The sequence below is a fragment of the Crocodylus siamensis genome, chromosome 1, assembly GCF_052110815.1.
Source record: "Crocodylus siamensis isolate JL-2025a chromosome 1, ASM5211081v1, whole genome shotgun sequence".
Taxonomy (NCBI): Eukaryota; Metazoa; Chordata; order Crocodylia; family Crocodylidae; genus Crocodylus; species Crocodylus siamensis.
In genome coordinates, this window is record NC_143395.1 from 63363285 (window position 1) to 63388149 (window position 24865).

Consider the following 24865-nt stretch of genomic DNA (forward strand, 5'->3'; position numbering starts at 1 on the left):
CTCCTTCCACAAAAGTAAAATAACAAATCTATATGCAATTAGATACCTCCACATCTCTACTGCTTAAGGCAAATTCTAAGTATTAGAACTTTTTCTTTTTAAGATAAGAAGGCTTGTAAGGAAGAAGTTGCTTCCTAGTATGGGAGTCCTCTTACAAGCCTCAGCAAGGAGATAAAGGATCTCCAAGAAAAAAAAGAAAAAAAACAACATTGCAGATAAAGCTCAGCTCAGGAAGTTGGGCCTGACATACAGCATGACAGACTCAGGTTTAGCACCAGCAATAAAACAACACACACGTACACTCTTCCCATAGTTTTATGTACTGATTTGGAAGGATAAGAACAAATATATTCTATACACCATAAGACTGTTATAAAGCAAATTATGAAATTGGGCTCTGGCCTCTTAAGTTCTTTATGTGCAACTGAACTTGTAACACATTTGCCTTTTTTGCCAATGTTTACTCATATTGGAGGACATTGCTAGTTAACAATTGTAACTTTTGTATTTTGGCCAGATTTAAGGTAAACTATCTGGAAGTTTGTTAAGTAGTTTCTGGTGATGTTATCATGACTAATCTACCATTGGGAAAAACCAAAAGCCTACCCCAAAATTATATTCGCAGGGAGATTATCACCTTTATTACACTGCACACTTCAGAAAATAAGAACATCAGATCAAAAACAGCAGGCTCCATAATTTGTAAGGATATTTAAAACATCAGAACGCTCTTATAGAAGGAAGGTCAGATTATTATTTAACAGAAAGAAATACACATTTTACTCTTTTACTCCTTTTGTTCCCTCTTTATGGAACATAAAACTTTAGAGCAGTGGTCAACAACTTCGTGCTGACACAGGTCACCCTCTGCAACCTGACCTCCCACAATGAGGCACAAGTTTCCACCCCCCACTGTCCAGCTGCCTCCTCTTACCCTTGCCACTGATTCCCATCCCCTCAACAATGAGAGGGTCAGCACAGATGTGGAAGAGCAGCAAGCTCTACAGTGAAGAATAGCACTGCAAAGGGACTGTACAGCATGGTACAGCTGTGTCCCAATCCACAGGACTAGATCGGAGCATCACAGGTGAAAACAGACCTCTCTGCGAGCCCGGTGTGGTCTGCAGGCTATAATTTACCAGTCTCAATTTAGAGAATTACACACACAAGAGCACAGGTTTCAAGGGCACCTCACCACAATTCTGAGCATCTCTGATCATATTTCAGGACAGGATATGAAATGAAAACATAACTGTACTGATAAATAATTACTCAGTCCCAAGGCCAAAAGAGAAATAAACTGTCCACAAGTAAGCTTTATTAGAAACTTCTAATTTGTGGTGCTTCAGGAATAAAGTTCTAGGACATCTACTCATTAGAATTTTTTTTACCCTAGACCCTATATATTTTTAAGATTCTGATCACTTTATGGAAGTTACTTTACAATATGGTTGAGTATAATAATGGGCCTGATTATACAGCAAGGTCTGTCCAGTCTTATGTTCCACAATATACTAAAATACCTTTGTGGATCTAGTCTTTAAGTGTCCAATTGCCTCATGTATTTACAAAATTAAGTAAATGAAATAAACATCTTACTCTTTTCAATTTCTTTGCTCTTCTGTGATTTATGAAGCAGAACTGTTTAGAGTATGGGTCAGCAACCTTTGGCCGACATGGGCCACCTTTTGAGGATAGGCATGTAAACATTTTGTGGATCTGGCCCTAAACACTTCTCCAGTATTACTAGGCTTCTGTGGTATAACACTGCTGAACACAGAAACCATTAAATGACTCCACAGTAGCAGAGGTTGCCAAGAAACTGCTAAACCGGATGAAATGTTTGTTTTTGATGAGAAACTTCACTACTGAACGGGTTGTTAGCAACGAAGATGTCCTTCAGAGATTTAACTTCCATCTTGTTTCTTATCTACACATGAATGACTAGTACCACCAGCAGCTGGGGGAGCATGGTGGCAGCAGCTCAGCAGCAGCGAGTGAGGGAGCTCCTACAGATGCCAGTGGTGGTGGCGGGGATGGCAAGCACCAACCGAGGGTCGGCAACCACCCACAGCCAGCTGGGGTGGTAGACCGCCCGCAGACGTCATCTGTGTCGGTGGCGGGGTGGCGACCGCCCGCAGGCACCACCACCAGTGTCAGCACTGCCTTTTTGTACGGGGTGCACCACACACTCAGGGGGTACATGTGCACCCCCTATGCATCGCCCCTGCATCTACATCAGAACAGTACAGGAAATAGTAACAGAGCACTGCCATCATTTAAACTGAGAAATTCTAAGTTGTGACATCCTTCTTAAAGTATTAGCCAATTGCCCATCAAAAATGATGGGGGAGTAGCAGGCAGGGAATGAGCCCTGTGGCCACCCCCCATTCAGGTCTGCTCCCCACTTCCCTCCTGCCGCTTGGGGTCTGGGCCCATTTTCCCCATTCTTGCCGCAGCAGCCAGGGGGAGGAGCAGGCCCGAGAGTGAAGAAGCTGGGCCCCAAGGAGTGGGACCATGCCCAAGGCAGGAGGAGGGCAGCCCACTGCTCCCCCCCCCCCCCACACACATACCTCCAGAGCAGCCCCGCTTCTCTCCCAGCTTGGACTCAGTCCTCCTCCCCCGCACTGGGTGTGGTCCTATTCCTCTCCCACCCTCGCTCTCCCCAGCTCAGAGCCTGCTCCTCCCATTTCCTCCACCATCACTGGGTTGGCCCAGGCCCACTGCTTCCCTCATTGTAGTGGCCCAACTTCTCCCCACCCTCGAGCCCAGGCCTTCCCTGCATCAGGCCTGGGCCCACTCCTCCCCTACCCCCACCACATGCCCACTATTTGCCCCACCACCATATCAGGCCCTGCAGGTGGCAACGACAGAAGGGGGAAGGAGCAGGCCAAGGCCAGAGCCAGTGGCTCACTGCCCCCCCCATGGCATCCCAACCCTGCTCCCCCTGCTGCCATCACCTGCAAGGGGCGGGGTGAGGCGAGGCCAGCTCCAGTGGCCTAGCCCCCACCAGTGCCCCCACCTCTAGGGAGCAGGACGGGTGGGTAGGGGATGAGGCCAGCGTCCACTGTGTCCCTGTCATCATGGCGGCACTCCACTGCCATCAGTTCCTGTTCGAATGCTCTTTCACACTGATTGGCTGTTTGTCAGCCAATAAGAGCACGAATAAAGAGTGACAGACAGGACAGGACAGGACAGACTTAGGCTTTTATAATATTAGAATGTACTATACAAATAAGCACCATGGCTGCTTAAAAAAAAAAAAGTGAATCAGCTTTAGCTAAAAGCACCAAAAAGTCCCTCTGAAGATCCCGTTCTATACAAATATCCCAGAGTCAGGTCAAAGTAATGTGCTGCTTCTTCTACTGAAGCGCAGGGGGTTTTTTTGTTTTTTGTTTGTTTGCGTTTTTGTTTTTTTTGGGGGGTGGGGGGGGGGGTGGCTGTTTTTGTTTTTAGTGTCTACGAACAGCCCATGTTCCAGAAGTGACATTAGTAAAGTTATATGGGAGGTAATCCCACCTCTATTCCTACTTCCCATTTGGTATACCCAAAAACTTGCCTTAACCCTCTCAGCTATGGCACTGCACTACAAGCTCATGTTCAACCAGTTACCTAGCATTCCCCAACTCCTTTTCAGTCACTCCTTCCCAGGATGCACTGGAAAAAAACCTGCATATTCTTCCCTATTTTATAAAAAATGACCTACATTTTTTTGTTGCTAGATACATGTCCTTGAAGTCTACTTTGTTAAAATGCACCTTTGTTTAAGCCTACGTTTCCAAGTGATCCAGGCTGATGTATATAACTGACCTATTCCCATGATTGACCACTGCCCCAACTTGCCAACTATAATTTCACATTTTATTTCATAAAATTGATTTAAAAAATACTGAATACCATTGTTACAAGAACAAATCCTTCTAGTACTCCACTAGAAACACCTCTGCTGAATGACAGTTTTCACTCCATGTTCTTTTTGATTAATCAATTTAAGTCATTTAATAGAGCAACTGCTTAATTATTTACTTTTTAAAATTATAAATATGAAATGCCTTACAAAAGTCTAAATGCATTATGCAGACATAGCTGTACCAAACTTGTCAAGCTTTTTTTTTTATTATTATTTGTTTTGGGGTTGGTTTTTTTTTTGGGGGGGGGGGAGGGGGAGAGAGAGAAAGGTACATCCAGTCATAACCATTTTATAGTGCACCTCTTGAAAAATGAGCCCTCAGAACAGATCCAGCTGCATTTCCCTAGGGTCATTCACCCTGCCCCTCCACTCCAGGCTCTACCACTGAACCAATGAAGATCAACAGCTTGCATGCTCATCTCCCACGGGAAGAAAACTGGCATTGGATGCCAATGCTTTTTATTCACTGAGTCCACTGTCAGTCCAGGTAAAATAAAGTAGCCCACATATTCTGGGCCATACTGAATGAACATACATTTCTCCCACACGGAATGAAGTTGATTCTGGCAACTTTTTTTCTAAACTAGTGGCCAGCAACCTACAGTCAACAGCCCAGATCTGAACTGTGAAGGTCCAATCTAGTCCACATTTTACAAAGGGCATGCTGCTTCCCCAGCTCTTTCGTCTGGTGCATGTTTTGCTAATGATATGTGGATTGACTACAGCCAACTCCTACAGTCCAAGTGGAGGGCTGCTCAGACTCACTGCAGCCTCACTGTTCATCCTCTGGAGCAGGCCATGGCACCAGCCAGGTTATAAGCTGCAACCCTCATTTGTGAAAGGCTGCTGACCCTTAATGCAGGTTCTTAATGCAGATGCAGCAGGCATGCAGTTCCAGGAAAAAGACTAATAAGAATTTCTGTTAACTCAAGCAAAACCAAGTGAAACTCCTGAGGCAGGTCCTGAGTACTATCTTAATAGAGAAGAAAAGTATGGGGAAGGAATCCACCACAAGAACTTGATCTTGTGAGGTAACTTATCAAAAAAAGCACCATCATGGAGACAAGGGGCAGTTAACAAGTCACCATTGTCTTAAAGGTAACTAACTCCATGATAGTTATATGAGAACTAGATTCAGGTCCAACTGTGGAAGAGGTGTAACTGTGGAAAACATCTTCACCACTCAGTTCTTGATAATGTTCAAGGTTACAGAAGGTAAGAACATAAGATTTTAGCACATCATGCTCAGTTGCTGGCCATGCTAACAGAAGGATTAGGAGTTGGGAATATCAATCTAACAGGCTGTCTAGAACACTGGGAGTTGTTGGAGAAAAGTACTGGAATTGCACCAAATGAAAAAACTGACTCTGAAAGAAAACACTGATGTCTTACTATGAATGAACATGGGTTCTACCTACCAAAATTGCTTCTGTCATGCCGGGCAAACAAAAACAGCAGGACAGACATTACAAATGATGTAGGGAATCAGGGGCATGGCTGGGAACAAGATTAGAAAGGCATCCTGACACTGAACCTCAACTGAGGCCTCCCCTCAAGCAGGAGGGATATTTCTTCTGGACATCAGTTGCAAAGAGAGAGCTTCAGGTAGCACCTGTCTGCAGGATAGAGTCCATGATTTCCCACACACATGTGGCAATTACTCTGCTGAGGCAATCTGCCATGGCATTTTGATATCAGGAAATGCACTATGAATAATTTATCTGATGTGTGCGCCACAGCACAAGCTGAACTGCTTTCCAGTTGAGCTGGACAGACCTCAGCTCCCTGCATGCTTATATAAAACACAGCAAACTTGTCCATCATGACCTGAATGTTATGGCCTCAAATCCTCAGGAACTCGAGTTGGGAAGGCTTATGTCACTTTCCTCCATCATACTGATAGGGACCTTTGCTTCACTGCAGACCCAAAAGGTCTGCATCTCTAGACACCCGATATCCATTCCTTTGGCCCTGGAGGGAAGCATTTCATTAACACTAATGGGCAGAGGAAGGAAGCATGGGCACAGGCAAACAGGTTACATCGGTCCTGCCACCACATGAAAGAAGGAAAATAAATACTGGACCAAGAGCCATGGCCAGAAGATGTCTTTTTGGAGACTAAGACAGTCCACAGCCAAGTCTTCATAAGTAAAAGTATAAATATAATTTGTACTGTTCTTTGATTTCTTACTATTCATTTGTCCATCAGAATTCTGAAGTACGCACAAGACTCTGGATCGAAGAGCAAGTAAAAGTATCACATTAAACTAGATTAAGATGGCAATATCAAGATTCCAGTTGTTACATATGAACATTTTACAATATAAGAGAGATACACACATATGGCTTCACTTTGCAGTTTCTCTAACAAGGCAGAAATTCCATATGCATTGTCTCAAGGACTTGCACATAACATTTAATCATGTCAAGGAGCAGAGTTAGTAATAACTTGTATGCTGGAATTTGGAGGGCTAAATTCACAGGTAACCTGCTATAAAAAAAATTCTGAAAACAAAGTTGTAATGTACAGGTTTCCCTCTATTTATGCAGGTTCTATATATGCGAATTCACTCCTATACGATCACCCTTTTTCTACCCAAAATTCCTTACGTGCACGGTAAATTCACTCTTATGCAATCAGGGCTCTGCTTGCCCCCACTCACCCCAGCCACTGGGCTGCGCTGTGCTGTGCTGCAGGCAGGTGGTATCTGCTCCTGGGTCTGCTGCAGCAGCTGAGGTGAGTAGGGACGAGCCCCAGGAGGTTCAGGGCACGGTGCCTGGAGTGCCAGGAAGAACCTGGTGCTGCCGCCAACCCCAGCCTTGCTTGCAGGAATGAGGCGATGGCACTGGGAGGGGGGGCTGCCGCCACCACAAAATTTGTCAGAGGTCCCCCAATCTGCCCGAGTGCCAGGAAGAGCCCGGTGGCGCCGCCAGCCCAAGCCTGCAGCAGCAGCTTGCTGTCATCCCACACAGACCTGAGGGCCTGCACCTACCACCCACCCCCAAGCAAGAGCCAGCACAGCCTCCCAACCCACAGCCTTCCCAGGGGGCGCTTAGTAACAAAAGCTGCACCCATCCCCAACTACTCACAGTTCCCACAGCTTTGCTGCCTGCTGCAACCTTGAGAGCTGCCCACAAGCTGTGCCACACCCCTCCCCTAACCCCAGCCTTACTCCCTCCCCTCCCTCACCATCATGGGACCATATCCTCATCTGTTCCATTGTAAACTGGGTTCACTTCACGTGAATTCAATTTATGCACCGTTCTCCAGAAACACACATACTGCATTTAAAAAAAAAGAGGAAACCCTGTAAATTAAGGCAGTGCAACCCCCTGGCTTTCAGAATATACCTTCTGATTTCTGTGCAATCCCATTCACATTCAGTAAGTTTGCACAGACGACTACAAAGGTGCACCGATAAATCAATCCCATATTGGATCAGCACTGATTTGACAAAAATTGAGAGCATCGGCAATCAGCTTTTTTTGTCTGATGTGGCCGATAAATGCCGTGTGCATGCATGCAGCTGCAGCACAGCACACAGGCAGCAAGAAGCACAGCCCAGCAGCATAGATAGCAGCCAGGTCTGGCTGGTAAACTGGTTGTGCAGGAAGGGGGCAGATTGAGGCCCCCACAGTGAGACAAGGAGTGGGGTTGGGGCAGGGCCCAGCTAGGGCAGAGCTGTAGCTTGTCCAGGGGGAGCAGGGGTGGCTCCTGCTGCTGCACACACCCTAGGACAGCATATACCCCACAGATCTATGCTGGAGGGAAGGGGGCTGCCACTGCAAGCTGGGGCTGTGCCAGGCTTTTCCCAGCAGGGGGCTGGCCCAGGCTGTGCTCAGGGTGGGTGCCAGTGGCAGCACTGGGAGCACGGATTCGGCTGTAGCTACCCCAAAATTCACTATAGCCACACTCCCAGCACTGCTGCCATGTGATCCAAGCACAGCCCACCACAGTCCACCATCAGGAAGAACCCAGCACTGCTCCCAGACCCAGTCCACATCAACACCCCACTCTACTCCATGCACAGATCTGGGAGCATGAGCCCTTCCCTGCCCTACACTCAAGCCCTCCCCAGGGTGCATGCAGCAGCAGCAGCCGCCCCCCCTGCCCCCGTCAGCTGAGCTGTGGCTCCATCCCCTGCCCCAGCATCACCTGCCCCAGCCCCACTCCCTCCCTCACAACAGACTTACCAGCAAGACTCAGCTGCTCTCCATGCTGCAGGGCTGCATATCCGAATCAGATAATAATCACCCAATATGACTCATTAAAAATCAGCCATGAGTATCAGCCCAAAAAATTTCTATCGGTGCACCCCTTGATGACTGAAGTGTTTGTTTCTATTGATGAAGCAGACGAAAAAATAATTTCTAGCTTGGTTCCTTCTAGATGAGCTAGCTTTTCTAGGCCAACAGAAGTAAACTCATGACAAAGCAAATGCAGTTCTGACAAGCAAATCCTCTGAGAGGTGGTACAATTAAATAGTCTGAGTTATATAAAAACTCCAAAGAGTTGTACAAAACTTCTTAAGACAGTGGTTCTCAACCTTTTTTGTACCCAGACCTATTTGTAAACACTGATGGCAGATTGGGAGTGAGGGGCACTGAGTTGGGACTGGCCGACTCATGTACCCAGACCCCATCCCCATGTGTGGGGAAGAGGGTGGGCGTGTGGGGCACTGGGGGCCCCAAGCAGCCCCTTGCAGGCTGCAACTCCGACAGCCTGCAAGGGAAAAGCAACAAGTCTCCCATGCTTTTCTCCTTTAAAGAACAATCCATTTTTAAAGTTGATGCATTTTTAAAAGTTTGTTCATGACTCTTTCATATATTCATGGGACCCAATTTTGGGTGGTGACCCACAGGTTGAAAAACACTGTCCTAAAAGACATGGGCACAAAAAAAAGTGTGTACTAATACCAGCTCTTTCACTTCTCTGCCTCATTTCTATTTTATAGTTAGGAAAACTAAAAGATTCAATTTACTCTTACTCTAATATCAACAAATAAAGATTTGGTTGTAAATGCAGCACTCTCTCCTCAAAAAGTGGGAGACTGAAGTTTTATTTCTTCAAGCACTTCATTATGCACAGATGGTGTACAGGAGACTGCACTTTGACTGCTCTGTAAAGCTATGAGCATTAACACTGCAATACTAGACAGTATTAAACAAAACTTTATATGTATAGCTTGGAAAAGTGGATACAAATCATCTATTTAGCTGCAAGTATTTTTTTTTAAATAATCTCTCTCTTCTGACATAGTATTTCAAATTCTTATATAATAAAAGGTGTGGGGGAATTCTCAGTGGGGTTTGGGGAATTTCCATAGCTCAGTCTTGCAGGTAAACAACTACGTATTTTCTCCCAAGCAGTGATGCACACTTTCTGAGGCTTGTATCCATAAGGGATGGCGTCCTCCAAATAACGGCATGATTCAAAACCTAAGACTGGGAGTGGCTCAGCCAACTGTATAAAGTCTCAGAGTGCCCAAACAGCAGTGGAAACATTCGAGATTGACACTGGGACCATCACCTTCAACTTGATCAGTCAGAGACTGAGGTCGCGATGAGGATCACACTGGACCATGCCTCACTGGCCAGAGTCAGCTCACAAACTCGGGGATGCCTGACTTGTGAGAGGCTAACAAAGCCTAATTGGACAGAAAGTGCACATGCTTGGCAGCCAGCTCTGACCGGTAAGTGCCACTGATATATGTTTATGGCCTGATGTGGAGGCAGTTTTATCAGAGGGTGCCGTTGCACTATAGAGCCATTCTGTTAACCCTGGCCAGAACCACCATAGGACTGACTCTGCCAGAAGTGGAAAGAGTGGTAATGGAAATTCTGCCCTTAATGGACTCCTTGGGAGAAGGATCCTCTTGAAAAGCCCAGAACCGAGTTCACGCAGCCAGTATCAACCCTGGTGGTAGAACTTCTAATGCTACCAAACCACTGCCCCCCTGGGCTGAGGTCCTCCAACACACAGGAGCTGTTGCAGAGTGTAACGTGGCAAACTGGAAAACAGTTGGAAAACAGTTTCACCAAAGAACAGCTGGATGGAGTCCCCACGATTGTCTTAAGGGGCCTTTATCTGAACTTACCAGCAAACCCCAACTGCCTGAAGGTTTGCACCAACCTCCTCACCAGTGTCTGAGGGGACTGCGCTGACGGTGAGAAGGGGCGGATCACGACCAAAGGTTCCTTCTACCTTAGCCCATCTCGACATGAGGGTTTCAGTGGGAAGTGTCTTAAAGACTGTTAGGATGCTACTCGATACAGGGGCACAAGTAACCATTTTAGACGAGAAAGACTTCCCTGAGGCAAGAGGCACTCCTTTCCTTTTGCAAGGGGTAGGTGGCAGCAAGAAACAAGGAACTCCAGTTCCCTGGAAGTAGCTCCCTTTATTCCACACCTGCGGTAGTTCTTCCTGGAGGCCTGAGCCTACTGGGTCTTCCTGTTATTTGAGGCCAGAGATTTTGGATTGGCCTTGAGATGTGGGTTTTTGGACAAAACATGGGAAATCTTTCTGCCCCAGAGAGTCTAGAAGCCCAATGCAATGTAGCTACTTGTAACCTCCCACCTCTGTCTCTGCCACACATGCAAATGGTTCACCACCCGCATATCAAACCCCTCCCACAGCCACTAAACCCATCACCAAGTTGATTCGACAGCTCCTAGAAGATGGGACGACTGAGCAATGTCATTCTGCGGATAACAGCCCCTTTTGGCCAGTTTGGAAACCGAATGGACGATGGCGAATGACGGTCGATTTTAGAGGCCTGAATGCATACACCGACCCCATCCACACCACTGTGCCCAGCACATCTGACGTACCCATCCGCAACTGGACCGACGCCCCGTCATGGATGGCTTGTATTGATCTCAAAAGACATGTTCTTCTCTATTCCCGTTGACCCAGAATCCAGGAAATATTTTGCTTTTACTTGGGTTGGGGAACAGTTTTGATTCTGTGTTCTTCCCCACGGGTGGTGTCACAGCCCCACCTATGCACACTGTGCACTGGCACCGATTGTGAAAACCGTGGAAGCAAGGCATCCTAACACCCACTGCTACCACTATATTGATGATGTCATGGTGGGGGGAAAAAAAACCACTCGGGAGGCAGTTGAGGCATGCCTCCAAGATCTAATAAGTGCCAAAGACGCTGGATTTATTATCAACAACTCCAAGACCCAGGCCCCTGATACTAAATGCCAATTTCTGGGGGTTGTCTGGTCAGCACAAGGGAATCAAACTCTGGGAGTCTCAGACAATGGAGGTCATTGGAGCTTATGACAGCAAATGCCTGATGAACGCCAAAGCTCCCCCACAGGGCTCTGAAGTGAAAGATGGAAAGGATCAGAACCAAGATATACACTGTTAGCGAAATTCTTATTAACTGGTTACTGTGCCCTTATCTCCACCAAGGCTCTGCAGATAAATCATCCCACCATGCTAACTACACCAGTCCCCATCTTCCATCATGCTCTCTCGGAAAAGGTAATACTGCCCACCAGGCAAGCTAGGGGATCCATGGTGCTGAAGTGGATCTATGCCATTTTAGCCCAGGTAGAAAACTATTTGCCGGAAGAACAACCTGCCTTAGTAGAACAAGTGACAAAACAGTGCATAAATATCTTTCCCAGCTCCTCACCCCCAGAGCAACCTTTACCAGTGACACCAGCCCTGCTTTCTGATGAAAAATCAGAAGGTCAAAACGGGGTGGAATCCTGGTTTACAGGCAGGTCAAAGGCAGGAACCTCTTGGAAAGCAGCTGCCATCCAAGTAGGAGATGAACATACTCTCCAGCACCATGGTTCCAGAGCAAGCGCTCAACAGGCAGAATTATTTGCCATCATAATAGTAATAGACCATGACTTGGGAGACTGCAACCTCCACCTCTCCTCCCCACATTCAAATTTATACTGACTCCTGGATGTGCTATCAAAAATGCACCATTTGGCTACCCATGTGGCATGCCAAAGACTGGAAGAGGAAAGGGAATCCGATCTGGAATCACGACCTCTGGAAACACATTTGGGACTCCACTGCAAACAAGAAAATCATTGTAGAGATCGGACACATAGATGCCCACTCCCACAAGAAAGGAACACACCAATCAGCGGCAGAAATGTGGACCAACTGGCCAAAGGTCTAAAGGTTCGCACAGCAGAAGCAGAAACTGGCATAGAACCAGGAACACTTTCACCTTTACAGGACCTGATATTTGTGGCAGTCAACTGGCTTCACGGCCAAAATGGACATTGTGGGATTCAGACATTGGTACAACACGACCAAGAATATAGCTATTTCCTGACAAATGGCAACTGACTTCATAAACTAATGCGTCGCGTGCCAGGAAATTAAAATGCGTCTGAAGGCACCCACTCGATTTGGGGGCCCGCATATTAAGGAAGGAAAACAGCTCTGGGATACCTGGCAAATTGATTACATAGGGCCCTTGTTGCCCACCGTCTCTAAAAGGCGTATTGTTTTAGTAGCAGTTGAAGTAGTAAGTGGACTCACCTTCGCTCAGGAATCTCGGCACTGAGCTGCAGAGGACACTATCCGTGCCTAGGTGCCCTCCTTAGTGCATATCCCAAGGCCCTGGAAATACAGAGCAACAATGGCTCCGGATTTAAGAAATCACCTAATAACCAAATGAATGAAAGAGGCCCAGATTTTTTGTGTACTTATCATTGCATATATAACCCCCAGACTAATGGCAGTGGAACAGGCCAACTCCATCTTAAAAACTCATTTGAAACCATTCATGAATTCCACTTGGTCCCACTGGGATGACTATCTGCATCAAGCAGTCCGTCTAAGGAATCATCAAGCATGTCCTCTGGGTTCACCTTTGCAGTTAAGGATAGGGAACCCCCAACCTTGACACCTCGACCCCACTGTTCAGAAACCCTCAGGCCAGGGATGAAAGTTAAGGTCTCCCATCCAAATACTGCTGATTGGGAAGGGACAATAGCAAAGGGGCGGGGTAACATTTGGTGGGTATTTAACCAGGCAGAAACTTCTGAACCTGTAACTTTTGTCCCCACAGGAAGGATATTCTACTATGCCTCATCCTCCTAACTGCACTCATCGTGACCAGGACTTTAACTGCACCCCTGTAGTGCAATGAGACTAACACCCATGCCTGCCTTTCCCTCATCTAGATCATTATATGGATTCTCAGGGGACCTCAATACTTCATCTTCTATTTCCAAGAACACTAACTGGTATTACAACTTTACATTGCACGTTGCCTGGTATACTGTATCTTTTTCCTCTCTTCCCAAAGCACAATCTTGGAATGTTCCTATACCCTTAGAAAATGCACGGATATATGGGTTGCCCAAAATTATATCCCAATCAATTTTCTATTGGCCCAATGCCACTGCCACCTGTAATTGTTCAAATAGATGGTGGCCAAAATTAGGGGCAGGGCCAAACAGGATAAAACGAGACTGGCTGACCCAACTTACTGGTATGTTTGGAATAACGCAAAGCACAAAGACAAATGTCCAGGTCCAACAACTAAGATAGCAATTGGTAGAGGCTTTCCAGCTGGTGCCACAAGCATTTGTGGCAACTGGGCAGTCGTTTCAAAATCTAGTCACTACCTTAGAAAAACACCAAAGGGATCTCCAAAGTTTCCTCAAAAACCTCACCATAAACGATACCCTTTCCGTACCCATCCGCTGTATGTTTTGTGTTACCCATGTAAGCCTAGCCACTTGTGAACAGCAGACCACCATTCTAACCCAACTGCCAGGGGAGGCAGTATGTTATAGTCACATTTTGTGTTTTATTGTTATTTGTAGCCATCCCTTTGTTGTTAAGCGTGGTTGTTTAAATAAACTTTCTCCATCATCTAACCCAGAAACCTCTAGAACCTTCTCTCAGATCCAGCCGACTACTGGGCCACGACAAAAGGGCTTAGTCTGTCTGTCTGTCCTCAACGCTCTTGGAGCACTGCGACTGGTTAGTGAAACAACCAGAGTGTGGAGCACTGCCATGACAACAGGGACAGAGCAGGGGGGCGAGGCCCCCCCTCCGCTCTGTCCCAGCCATCATGGCAGTGCTCTGCTGATTCTGAAGAGCAGAGCCTGGGGGAGGGGGGGCAAGGCCAGTGATGCTGGAAGCAGCAGTGGCACAGGGTACTGGCAGATGGACAGCGGGGCAAGCTTCCCCCGCTCCACCTGCTCCTGGAGCATAGAGGTGGCCCGCCCACACTCCCCCAGTCATTCGTCACAGACAATTCACCAGTGTGCACATGCATGTGAATTGATACTTTAAGACTTTTCAATCATTCTTTTATGCAATTCCTTTTACCTTTGAGTAGGTTCTTCATACACCTTTAAAATGATTATTTCAGCCATGATAGTATTGCCAGAAAACCCCGCCTCAAAGCTGATGCAACAGCACTACTCAATTTAAATGCATTTAAAAGCAAAGTAACAAGCTAGACTACTTATAGAACATCTCTGCTGAGGAAGAGATCACAGCCAAAAAAATGAACCAGTTGAAGAGGTCATGAAAACTTACAACAATGAATCACTATCAGCAATATTAAGACAGATTTTCAGTAGGTGTTCTCTAAATGTTTTTAAAGGGAAAAAGCAGCTGAGCTAGTTCAGGATTCCCATGAGTAAGAGGCCAACTTTCTGCAACAACTTCAAGGTCCAGAGCAATGGAGCTCCGTTTTCAGCAACCTACCGATCTTTCAGCAATCCTTTCTGCTCTGCATCCTCCCCTACCTAAAGGAAGTAGTTACAAAAATCCTTTAAAGTCTGGTTTGCATTTTTAGCATTGTAATTAGCATTTAGGCAGTTTTTACAAAACATTTAATTTGTGCATGCAGAAATTAGCAATTTGACAAAAATAGCTCAGTTGATGTGAACATACAAGAGTGTGGTGTGTGCAAGCTGTAAATAAACAATTTCTTTGAAATGTATGAATTCATCCAGATGTGTCTTAATTTTGTCTTAAGCAACCACCTTCAAAGTTGCTGGCACAAAATTAAGAATTTCCTTAGGTTTCTCATTATTCTTATGTTTGATGGGCTCATTAGCAAGTCAGGGAACCTGCGTGAATGCCTAGTGAGATGCAGGTATCAGAGAAAAAGACTGTAAAAGGCAAAATTAAATATTCTCTCTGCTCCTCAACTTTGGTCTATGCAGCCTAAAAAGAGTATTTTTTAAGGTTTGGGGGGTTTCACGTTCGGTTTTTTTTAATTTTAGCTCTCAATAAGAGGGGGTTCTTGGGAGGCAATATACAGACAAGGAACATGACAGGTCAATTTAGAAAAGAATGTCATTCTAACTCACACCTCCCCAAAAGGATCATCATATTTTAATTCTGGTTCATTACAACTATAATGAACCAAAAATATAAATGATTTGAACAGGTAAGCTTCAAAGCCAAAGTTCTAAAAATAAATGAAAATTCTGTGCAGTTCCAAGCCTAACCACCAGTGGTTGGAAAAGTTTACAGGGCCTGAAAAAGGGTTATACTGGTAGGCTGAAGTAGTTTTAATCCTGGAAGCCTGTCTGGTACTTTAAGAGTAGCTATCTTCTGCTAAAAGTATTTTTTAAAATTAAGTCTTACAGGAAACTTGTTGGCTCTCTCATCACATTCAGTTTTTATCAAAAGGATCCATTCTGCCAACCAATTTTGAAGCGTTGTTTAAATTCAATACTGCAATTGATTTTATAAACCATTTTTGTTTCCCTGTTTAAAGGTCCAGTAATGCAACAAAGTAAGGATGACAGTTAAATTCTACATCTCCCCCATCTGTCTAGACTTCTCCTAAATACTTGGCAGAAGGATAGTAGCCATTAACTAAAAAAAAAAAATAAAAAAATCTTAATACTCTACCACTAAACTATTAGAAGTTCAGTCCTCCAAAATGCCACACAAAGAGGACTTTATATTTGACAGCTCAAAACTTTAGAGACTACAAGGTGAATTAAACACAAAAAAAACCAACACAAAAAACCAACAATTAAAACAAAATTGGATTTTATTTTGAGTGGATTTTCTTTTATTTAATCTTATTTTAGCTTTTTTTGTTAAGGTGGTTTAAAAAAAAACTATATAGTTATAAGATATGTTAAATCTCCAAGATATCGCCATGGAATAGGGATTATAACTTCTAATTACACACTATTTGCGACAATATATTCATGTAATCTTTTTAGAAGTTTTATAAATAGGTCACAATAGGCCAAGGACTATATTAGGGGCCCAATCCCATGCGTTTCCCAGAGGTTCCACTACAGGTTAGTAAAGATTAAAGAAAACCACTCTACCCAATGGGACTCAGTGCTCAGTCTAGAAGATCCCATTAAGCATCTGCGATGCTTAGTTTCAGTTCTCAAACTGTGAATTTGTATCTCCAGAGCATAGGAGATGACCCCAAGTTATTTGGATAGATGTGGTAACTTCTATTAGACCTACTAAATCAGCAGCAGGCAATTATTTTGGGCAGAGGGCTGCTTACTGAGTTTTGGCAAACCATCAAGGGCCACATGACAGGCAGCCAGGGACAGATTAATATTAATTTTCTAAATTATTTAGGAGCCCGCAGGCAAGATAGAATAGCTGCATTTTGTCCACCCGCGAACTAAGTAATTGGAAAAATTGTTCTTTGCAAAACTTTTGGGCACAAATGCCCTTCTTCAGGCATAGGGAGAGTTTGCTGTTTCCAGAGATAACATCCTTGTTAACCACAGCAGATGGAGATGAGGGATACCAGACCTGATTCCCCACCCATCAGTCCTATTGGCTCTCTGCAAATTTGTGTACACACAGTCAAGCCCTAAGCTCTCTCTAAAAGTGCTAAGTTTCAAGTTAAATGAATAAAGAGTATCAAACAAGAACACACTTTTTGTAGAAAGCAATGATTAAAATCAAAAGGCTTCCTGACCAGTGATTTACTTCATAACTACCCTGAGACACTAGCATTTATGGAGCTGATTGCATGACTATTGAGATAACACACAAAAACAATGCCCCCCACCCCAACCTACGATACTTCAAGTAACAAGCAGTTTTCATTTCCAGAAGACAATAAAGTAAAGTAGACAAGTCAAATGTTCCCAAACCGACTGGGGGAGGGGAGAAGGAATCAACCCAAAATGGATACGCGTGCTTCAGATGCCTCTACCCCCATGTATGACCAGGCCAAAATGTAACAACACACACAACCTCTTGATCCAAAAACTAAGATCACAAAAGAACAAGCTATATTACACAAGCTTTTCACCTGGTATTCTCAACTAAATATAAGAAAAATAAATTTATCCATTCTTATAATGCCTGACAACACCTCAAATATTCCCTCCCATGAGGCATCAGGTAAAGACTATCCATCCTTCAATTAACATATTACGTAAAGAAAAAAAATTGCATATTTTCTCTCTTTACCCTCTTTAAAATTTAATATATAGCTCTGCCCACCCCTTTGCTTCCCAGTGACAAGCTTCTTAACCTTGTCCATCACCACATACATGTTCGCTGAAGATACCTTTGCAAGAGGACTGTCTGTCCTACTCAATACTGCAGAGAAAAATTTGAGATAGCTTGCACTTTCTGCACAGGACTGCTTATCTTGAACCATCTGATATAACAGACATCAGCCTGTACATTTAAAAATACATCTTTTGAATTCACTTGGACTAAGGGTGATTCAAGATGTACTTTCATAAATCTCTATTTTCATATCCCAGTAAAATCAGTTTGCTTGAAACATCAATAGCCTCTGCATAGATCCCAAACACAGCCCTCTGATTCATAGAAATATTCTATATGGTCTTAAAATGAGACCAAAAAGAATAAATAAGGCAGCTGACCTATTGGAAAACACAAGCCAGTCTTGCTAATCGGGTAAGAATTTGCAGTTTATGTTGAGACTATACATAACACAATCCAGTTTGTAGATTATTTTTAAAGGAAGAATTGCAGACTAAGAAATAAATTTAACTCCTTTTGCTCTTTTTAGTCCTACACCAGGGTGCAGGCAAGCCCTGACATGGGTACCAGTGTGGCATTTGAAGGCATTCTGCTTGGCATATGTGCCTCTGGGCAGATGGCAGGGAAGGGGCCAGGGCTGCACTGCTACAAAGACTGAGCCCCTCGTGTTTCCCCCACCACCTACCCTGGCACGCCAACATGTTACAAGTCAAGGTTGCTGGTGTTTTTGGCACTCTGCCCAAAAACGTTGCTGCTCCCTATCCTACACAGTCAAAAACACCACAGGAGAACAAAGTGGAATCTTCAGGCACTGACAGATGTGAAAGGAAAAAAAAGCAAAAAACCAAAACACGCAAAATATGCTGTGTCAGCAGCAGCACGTTACTTTGACCAAGATCCACAGCACCTGTATAGATCAGGTGCTACAGCAGGGCTTTTGATGCTTTTAGCTAAAGCAGATTCAACAATCAGCGATTAAATAAAAGCGCCAAACAGCCCCAGTAAAGCACCCAAATCTGTACAGAAATTGGGCAAGCCAGGTCCAGCTAACACGCTGCTTTTTCTGGGCATGCACAGGGCTCAGCACTGAACCACGCCATTTTGGTTTTGGTTTTTCTTTCACGTCTGCAAGCAGCCTTTACTTTTGGTGGGGCATGGAACCAAAAGGTTCTTAGATTTTCCCACTGGCTTTGCAAGTCCAAAAATCAGAAACACAGACTCTTCATTCATATACCAAATCAGATTTGATTTTGAAATTACTGGAAGACTAACAGAATGTCAAATGCCATTTTTACAAACATATCTTAATAATAAAATCATATCAACAACTGAGAAAGTTGGCAAGTAGTCAACAATTGCTTAAATTGCAATTCAAGTTTTCACAATCCACTCTCTCTATTCTGACAAAACTCCCTCTATTCTGAAGCTTGCAAAGAAGAATTTTTCCTACTATTTTAGTTGGTCTAATAAAAGATATCAAATTTACCCAAAGAACCTTGTCTGCATACATACATCTACATTCAGAATTCTTTAAAATGAATTGCTTTTTAACTGTAATGCCTGGATCTTAAAACACAAGAGAACAGTTGCCAACTGGAGAGTCAAGTGCAGAAGAGATGCTACTCCTTCCCTTTTAGTATTATTCTTCTCTACAATACTGACAGACAGACCCAAGTCTATTAAACTGGCAATACTGAAGTAACAGGGAAAACATAACTAACTCATAACCTGAGGGCTTTAAATACAAGAAAATGTAGTTGCCAACTGGAGGAGATTTACCAAATGCAAAGAGAAGCAATTTTATTTTCATGCATTTCATTTTAGTTTGCTTTAAAATATGAACATTAAACATTTAAGTCTTCCCAATTACATCCATATTAATGTAATGTGGAGAGGGGGGGAAAAAGATCAATGATGAAAAAAAAGGCACTTACATTGACATTGCCAGTTTTACTAGAGAACTTAAAAACAGAGCAAGAACAAGCCACTAAAGAACTTCAGAACAAGAACATTTCAACTTGGTTTCAAGCAAACATGTGCTGATATGTTTTATTAATTCCTAACACTACTACTTTCACTAAGTTACTGTGTCCTTGTGGAAAATGAAAGTTTCTGCTCACTTTTACTGTCCTTTCTGGAACAGAAGGAAACTTAAAAACTCACCCTTCCAGATATCACACATACATACACACACACACACACACACACAAGATTGAGGAGGGTGGAGGTACTACATATCTGTAAGCATTTATGAGACATAATTCCTTCCAATCTCATCCATACATATGCACATATCAGATTGTAGGGAATTATATAAATCACACACACATATAATTCTGAATTTCTTCAAAATTAAAGGCTAGAACAAAGCTAAAGGCTAATGAAACATTTCTCAGTGAAAGATCTGAGTGAAAGGCAGAACCAAAAAAACCCTACTCACTTTTCCTGACTCCCATTCTCTGCCATTTTGCAGGCCAGGCAACACACACATGCTCCATGCTATACTAACATAAAACTAAGAAATAGGTCAAATAGAACCAGACAGTATAAAAAGGAAAACAATAATATTCCCTGTTAAAAGGATCCAAATTACCCAGTCTCTTTGCAGATAACTCCAAAAACTGCTACTGGATTTTTCAGTAGTGGAAGCAGAGCCCCTCACACCCCAAATTCAACCAGTCATAACAGAACAAACTGGTTCATTAACAGCTTTACCACTTCTTGGAAAACACTGTTATTAGCCAACCAAATGCTACTTGCATATTCTCACTTTTTTTTTCTTTAAATGAAGTATTACAAAACTCATGCCTCAAAAAAGTAAAAGTTAAGAACCTCAAGCTTTAAAACATGACGTATACCTTGGGACATGCAGTGTACATCCTGCCATGTTTCAAACTAGTAAACAAAGTAACTGACCATCCTAGAAGAAGTATTGCTAAAGTCAATGTGTACGATGCACAAAAGTAAATACAACCTCAGTGCTATTAAAATGATGTTATACAAATAAAAAAGAAAGGCAGGCATGAAAACTTCACACGCAAGCTTCATCAGTGTCGTAATGATACTGACTTACCTATACTGGGTGGGCTGCCATAGTTTATTGGTGACTCGGGAGGCCTTCCACAGTGTAATGCGGCCAAAGCAGATCCTTTCCACACAACATGTTTGCAACCTATTTCAGAACAAATTAGACACGAATGTAAAAAAAGAAAGGGAAAAAAAAAAATCCACACAATAGTGTAAGAGACTTTTCATGATTTCTGCTCCTATAAGATTTTCATACTTTTGTTTGTGCGAAGCAAAGACTGTCTTCCAGCTCCTAGCAGTGTTTGCACGCCAGGGACACTTTGAGGAATTTCTTGCTCTAGAAGTGGTCCTAGTCGATGGCATATCTGAAGCAAGTGATCAGGTGCCAAGTGTCTATAATACTTCACCTATTAGGTGAGAGACAAACAAAACATTTTGTAAAGGAAAAGTGAATAATTTTGGAAGCGTTATTCGTTAAAACCTCATATTCTATTGAGGTGTTACACAAACTGTTAAAAGAAATGAGGAAAAAAAAATGAAAATGGTTTATCACTTTAGACAAATGATAAAAACAGATAATGACCTTTAAGTATAGTAACTTATTCCAGCTGGTCTCAATTAATTCCCTCCATTTGAAATAGGGGCCTTGTATTAAATACTAGTCATGTTAATAATGTTGTCATATACATGAATTTCTAATGGTGTAAAGCAGCTCTTACATTGTTTTAGGTAACATGGAAAAATATAAAGAATGTATCAAATCCTAATTTTCAATACGTTTCTAATCAATTTAAGTTACTGTAAGGAATTTTTTTTAAATAGCATGAAAACCCCTAATGTTGTAGAGACATCCTGACATTTATGCATTTCTTACAAACTGCAAATCTAAGGAAAAGAACAGTATTGGGGGGAGGAGAAGGAAATCATCCACATTCAATATTCTTACAATAGCCATTCAAATGTAGTACCTCTCACATTCTGGTTCATTCCTTGTTTCAGTCTGAATCTTGTATCGTGATGTTTTTTATCTTTAAATTTGTGAAAAATCATCCCGTATTGTCTCTCGGTAAAAGCTTCTGATGTTTTGTTATACTGTAACTGCAGAAGGCCATGACTGACATTTTAAGGAGGCTGAACATTGCTCATACTTCTACAGTGAACCCAATTAAGAGGAACATACCTTATTTTTCAAATATGCTCCCTGTCTTGCCAACATGCTGTTACCATGCTTTGTATTGCAGTAATTTATTAACAAAAGGAGTGCCTGAAGTACAAAACTGATGCCATGGAAAAATCTTATTTACACTACAATGATTTTTCCCTACTACCTTAAAGCTTCTGTGGAAGAAGAGATTTTTCTTTGTTGTTATCATTTAAGTCATATGTCACATTTATAAATGCATTTGTGAATGGTTTGAATTCTGACTCATTGAATAACTGTGCAAGTAAAATTTAAAAAATACATCTTTAAAAGGTACATAAGTGTTACAAATTACAATCCAGCACTGTATAGATTCATTCAATTCATTTTTTTTAAATTAGGAATGTTTGTAGACATATGTATTCAATGTTAACAGGAAGCCAAAAAAACTCACAAAGCTCAAGACTTAGCAGCCATGATTTATTGTCCTAACAAATGACATACAAAATAGTGTTTTGAGACATCTTTTGATTTTTTTAGAAAGGTAAGAGAACTCCAAGTTATAGCTCTAGGTGCTTGAACAATATTACTGACTATAAATCATGGCAAGACCTGGTTACAGTTTTTACCTTCTAGGGACCCCAATTCTGACCCATTTCACTCCATTTTATTTCTAGCTGATCTCCTTCGAGAATCTGTTCTTCTCCTGAACTAAACAGATAATGAAGACACTTGTTTTTAAAGCCAGATACTGTACTTTCCTCTAGCAGCTGAAGCCAAATCCAAACTTGTCTCCCAGAGGTAAAACTTTTAAGTTTACTGATTAATCAAATAGCTAAAGAATTTTTTTAAGCATTCAAGTCAGCACTTCTTAGATCTGCTCGGCAAGATTCTCAATTTAAAGAGAAGCTTAAACCTCAAGAAGGTCAACCAGCATTTCCGTGAGATTCCATCATAATACGTCCTTTACAATGACTTCCAAAACAAAAATCAAGACCTGCACACCACTGATTCCAAAAGCAGTGTTTAAAATAAATGCTTCCTAGTGCCCAGGCTATCACTTACAAACATGATGTTTTCAGAGATACATGCTGTATATCCTGCATCTTGTGCTCAAAATGCAAAACCCTTTCCATTCCAAGCCAAAGACCTCCTTTGAACCAAGTAAAAAACACAGTGGTTTTGTCTAGTATGTGAATACAAACAAGAGAACAGTCAGAGTTAGAATAAAGTTCCTCTAACAAACGTGATATGTCCCAAGAAATATTTCAACTCTGAGAAGGGCTGCAGGTCATCTTAGTCTATCAGTACAATGACCCAGTTTGGCCAAGCTCTGGAGGCTGGTCCCAACTGGCCAGTGAAAATTTGAATGAGCATCCAGGACCCAACCAGGGTGGGAAGGCAGAGCAGCACAAACTGTGAAATAGGAAATCCTAGCAGACAGCAGAACTTCCCTAAAATAGGTTAATCAGTGGAATGACCAGTAAAGAAAGACTATTGTTACCTATAAAAGTGAGAACAACTGGTCATTAAAAAGCCATCAACTCCTTTAGCTGCCTAAATAGTAATAACAGAGCTGCAATGAGCAGCCCTGCCCCCACCCCTGAGTTTCCTGGATTTCACATTGTCCCATATGGTCACTCTATCAGTGACACTGATCCACTCACACTGTCCTCCATGGGATTACATGTATACGTCTCAATTACATTAATAAGCAAGTAGAATCTAACTCTAACCTGTTAGGACTCTGCTGAACTGAACTTTTAGTTCGCTTAAAAAAAATAAAAATAAAAAAATAAGCAGACTAAAACATAAATAGGGATTGGCTCTCTTAACCAACAAGGTGACAGTTCAGCTCATAACCACAAAAGTATTTTCTAGAAACAAAAGGGTCGCCTTCACGTTTACCAATACCACCTCTAACCAATGACACAGACATACACAAAGCATAGCTAAATGGCTACAAAAAATAAATACCCATAAACTTAATACTGTTTTGCTCCAAACAATACACTAGCAGAGAGCTGAAGGGGGGGACTCTCACATGTGTTTTTATTTTCCTTGACTTTGCATAAGATCTTAACTCCACTGAAACCACCAGGATATTTTTATACCTCCGAGAACATTTGTATCAGCATTTGGACTCTTAAGCTTCAGTGAATGTGAAGTTACATAATGAAAATTATTTTAACAATTTACAATCTTACCCCATATTGAAAGGCATTATTACACTTAAAAAAATACTTTTTCCAAAATATTGAAATTGTAAAAATGTATTGTAACAGCCTTCCCACAAAAAGATCCAGCGAATTGAGCTTTCTTAAAACCTCAATCAGTTACTTATATTTCCATGGTTCAAGAGCTCAATCCAAAAATTTGCAACCTTTTAATCTTAAAGTATAAAGCTACGCAACACATTACACAAGGCAAATCCTAGACTGAATTACAGTAATTGTCATACTATGCTGGATTTTCAGCCTAAAACTATCCTATAGCAAGCATCCAGTGGTTGACTTCTTCAGAGAAAAATAAGTCATGTTATTGCATCTCTTTAAACTTTAGTCTCATTTGCCCTTAGAGTTCCTTCTTTATAAAGTAAATACCTCCCCTATAATTCATTCTTATGCATGAAGCATCTTCCTATTTATACACAGGCTAAACAAATGAGACCTTACCTATTAAAATAGAGACATTTTCTTTCAATGTTAGTTTAACTAAAGAGACCCAACTGGAAGCAACTGTCCGAAGACCATACATTACACATTTTCCTCCCAGAACAAACACGGAAAAAGCTTGAGTACTTCTAAATTAAATTTGATAAGGACAGGAACCACTAAAAATAGCTACCAAAAAGAAAACAGGTTAGCCCTGTTGTAAAGTTTAAGGAACAATAGCATTTATTTATTTATAAACTTACTATATACATATATATGGGCCAAAAGGGAGACCAGGAGAAATCTAATAGATTCTACTGACCAACACCAAAACAAAACCAAAAAAACCCACCACTACCATACTGAACAAAAGATTTCCGACTTCCATCATTTTAAAGCCCCCCAAGTCTGTATAAGAGGTACCTGCTAAAAAACCCTGATAATTAAAGACTTATCTAGTTACTGTCCTACCAGTATTCCTTAACCCTAAACAGAAAGCAGAAGGCATAGAATAATCTATAACCATTATATTATTTATAAACTTAAGAAAAGGGACAGAATATAAACTCATTTGTTCTCAGGTAAGACAAACTGATCCCAAATTTAGTTAGATTTTTATTTCACCTGTAAAGTCTGTTAAGACTACCAGCTAAACAATCATGT

The 24865-nt window shown here is 42.3% G+C and overlaps 1 protein-coding gene across 2 annotated transcripts in view; it reads right to left on the reverse strand.

The window, feature by feature from the left end:
- The window catches only part of PHIP (PHIP subunit of CUL4-Ring ligase complex), a 161594-nt gene that overhangs the window by 127487 nt on the left and 9242 nt on the right, over window positions 1-24865 (reverse strand). For both annotated transcript variants that reach the window (XM_090035265.1, XM_090035273.1), the window contains exons 5-6: window positions 20664-20814; window positions 20454-20552 (exon numbers count right to left, since the gene is read on the reverse strand). In XM_090035265.1, the coding sequence (XP_089891391.1) occupies window positions 20454-20552; window positions 20664-20814 (250 nt within the window). The remainder of the gene's footprint in view (window positions 1-20453; window positions 20553-20663; window positions 20815-24865) is intronic.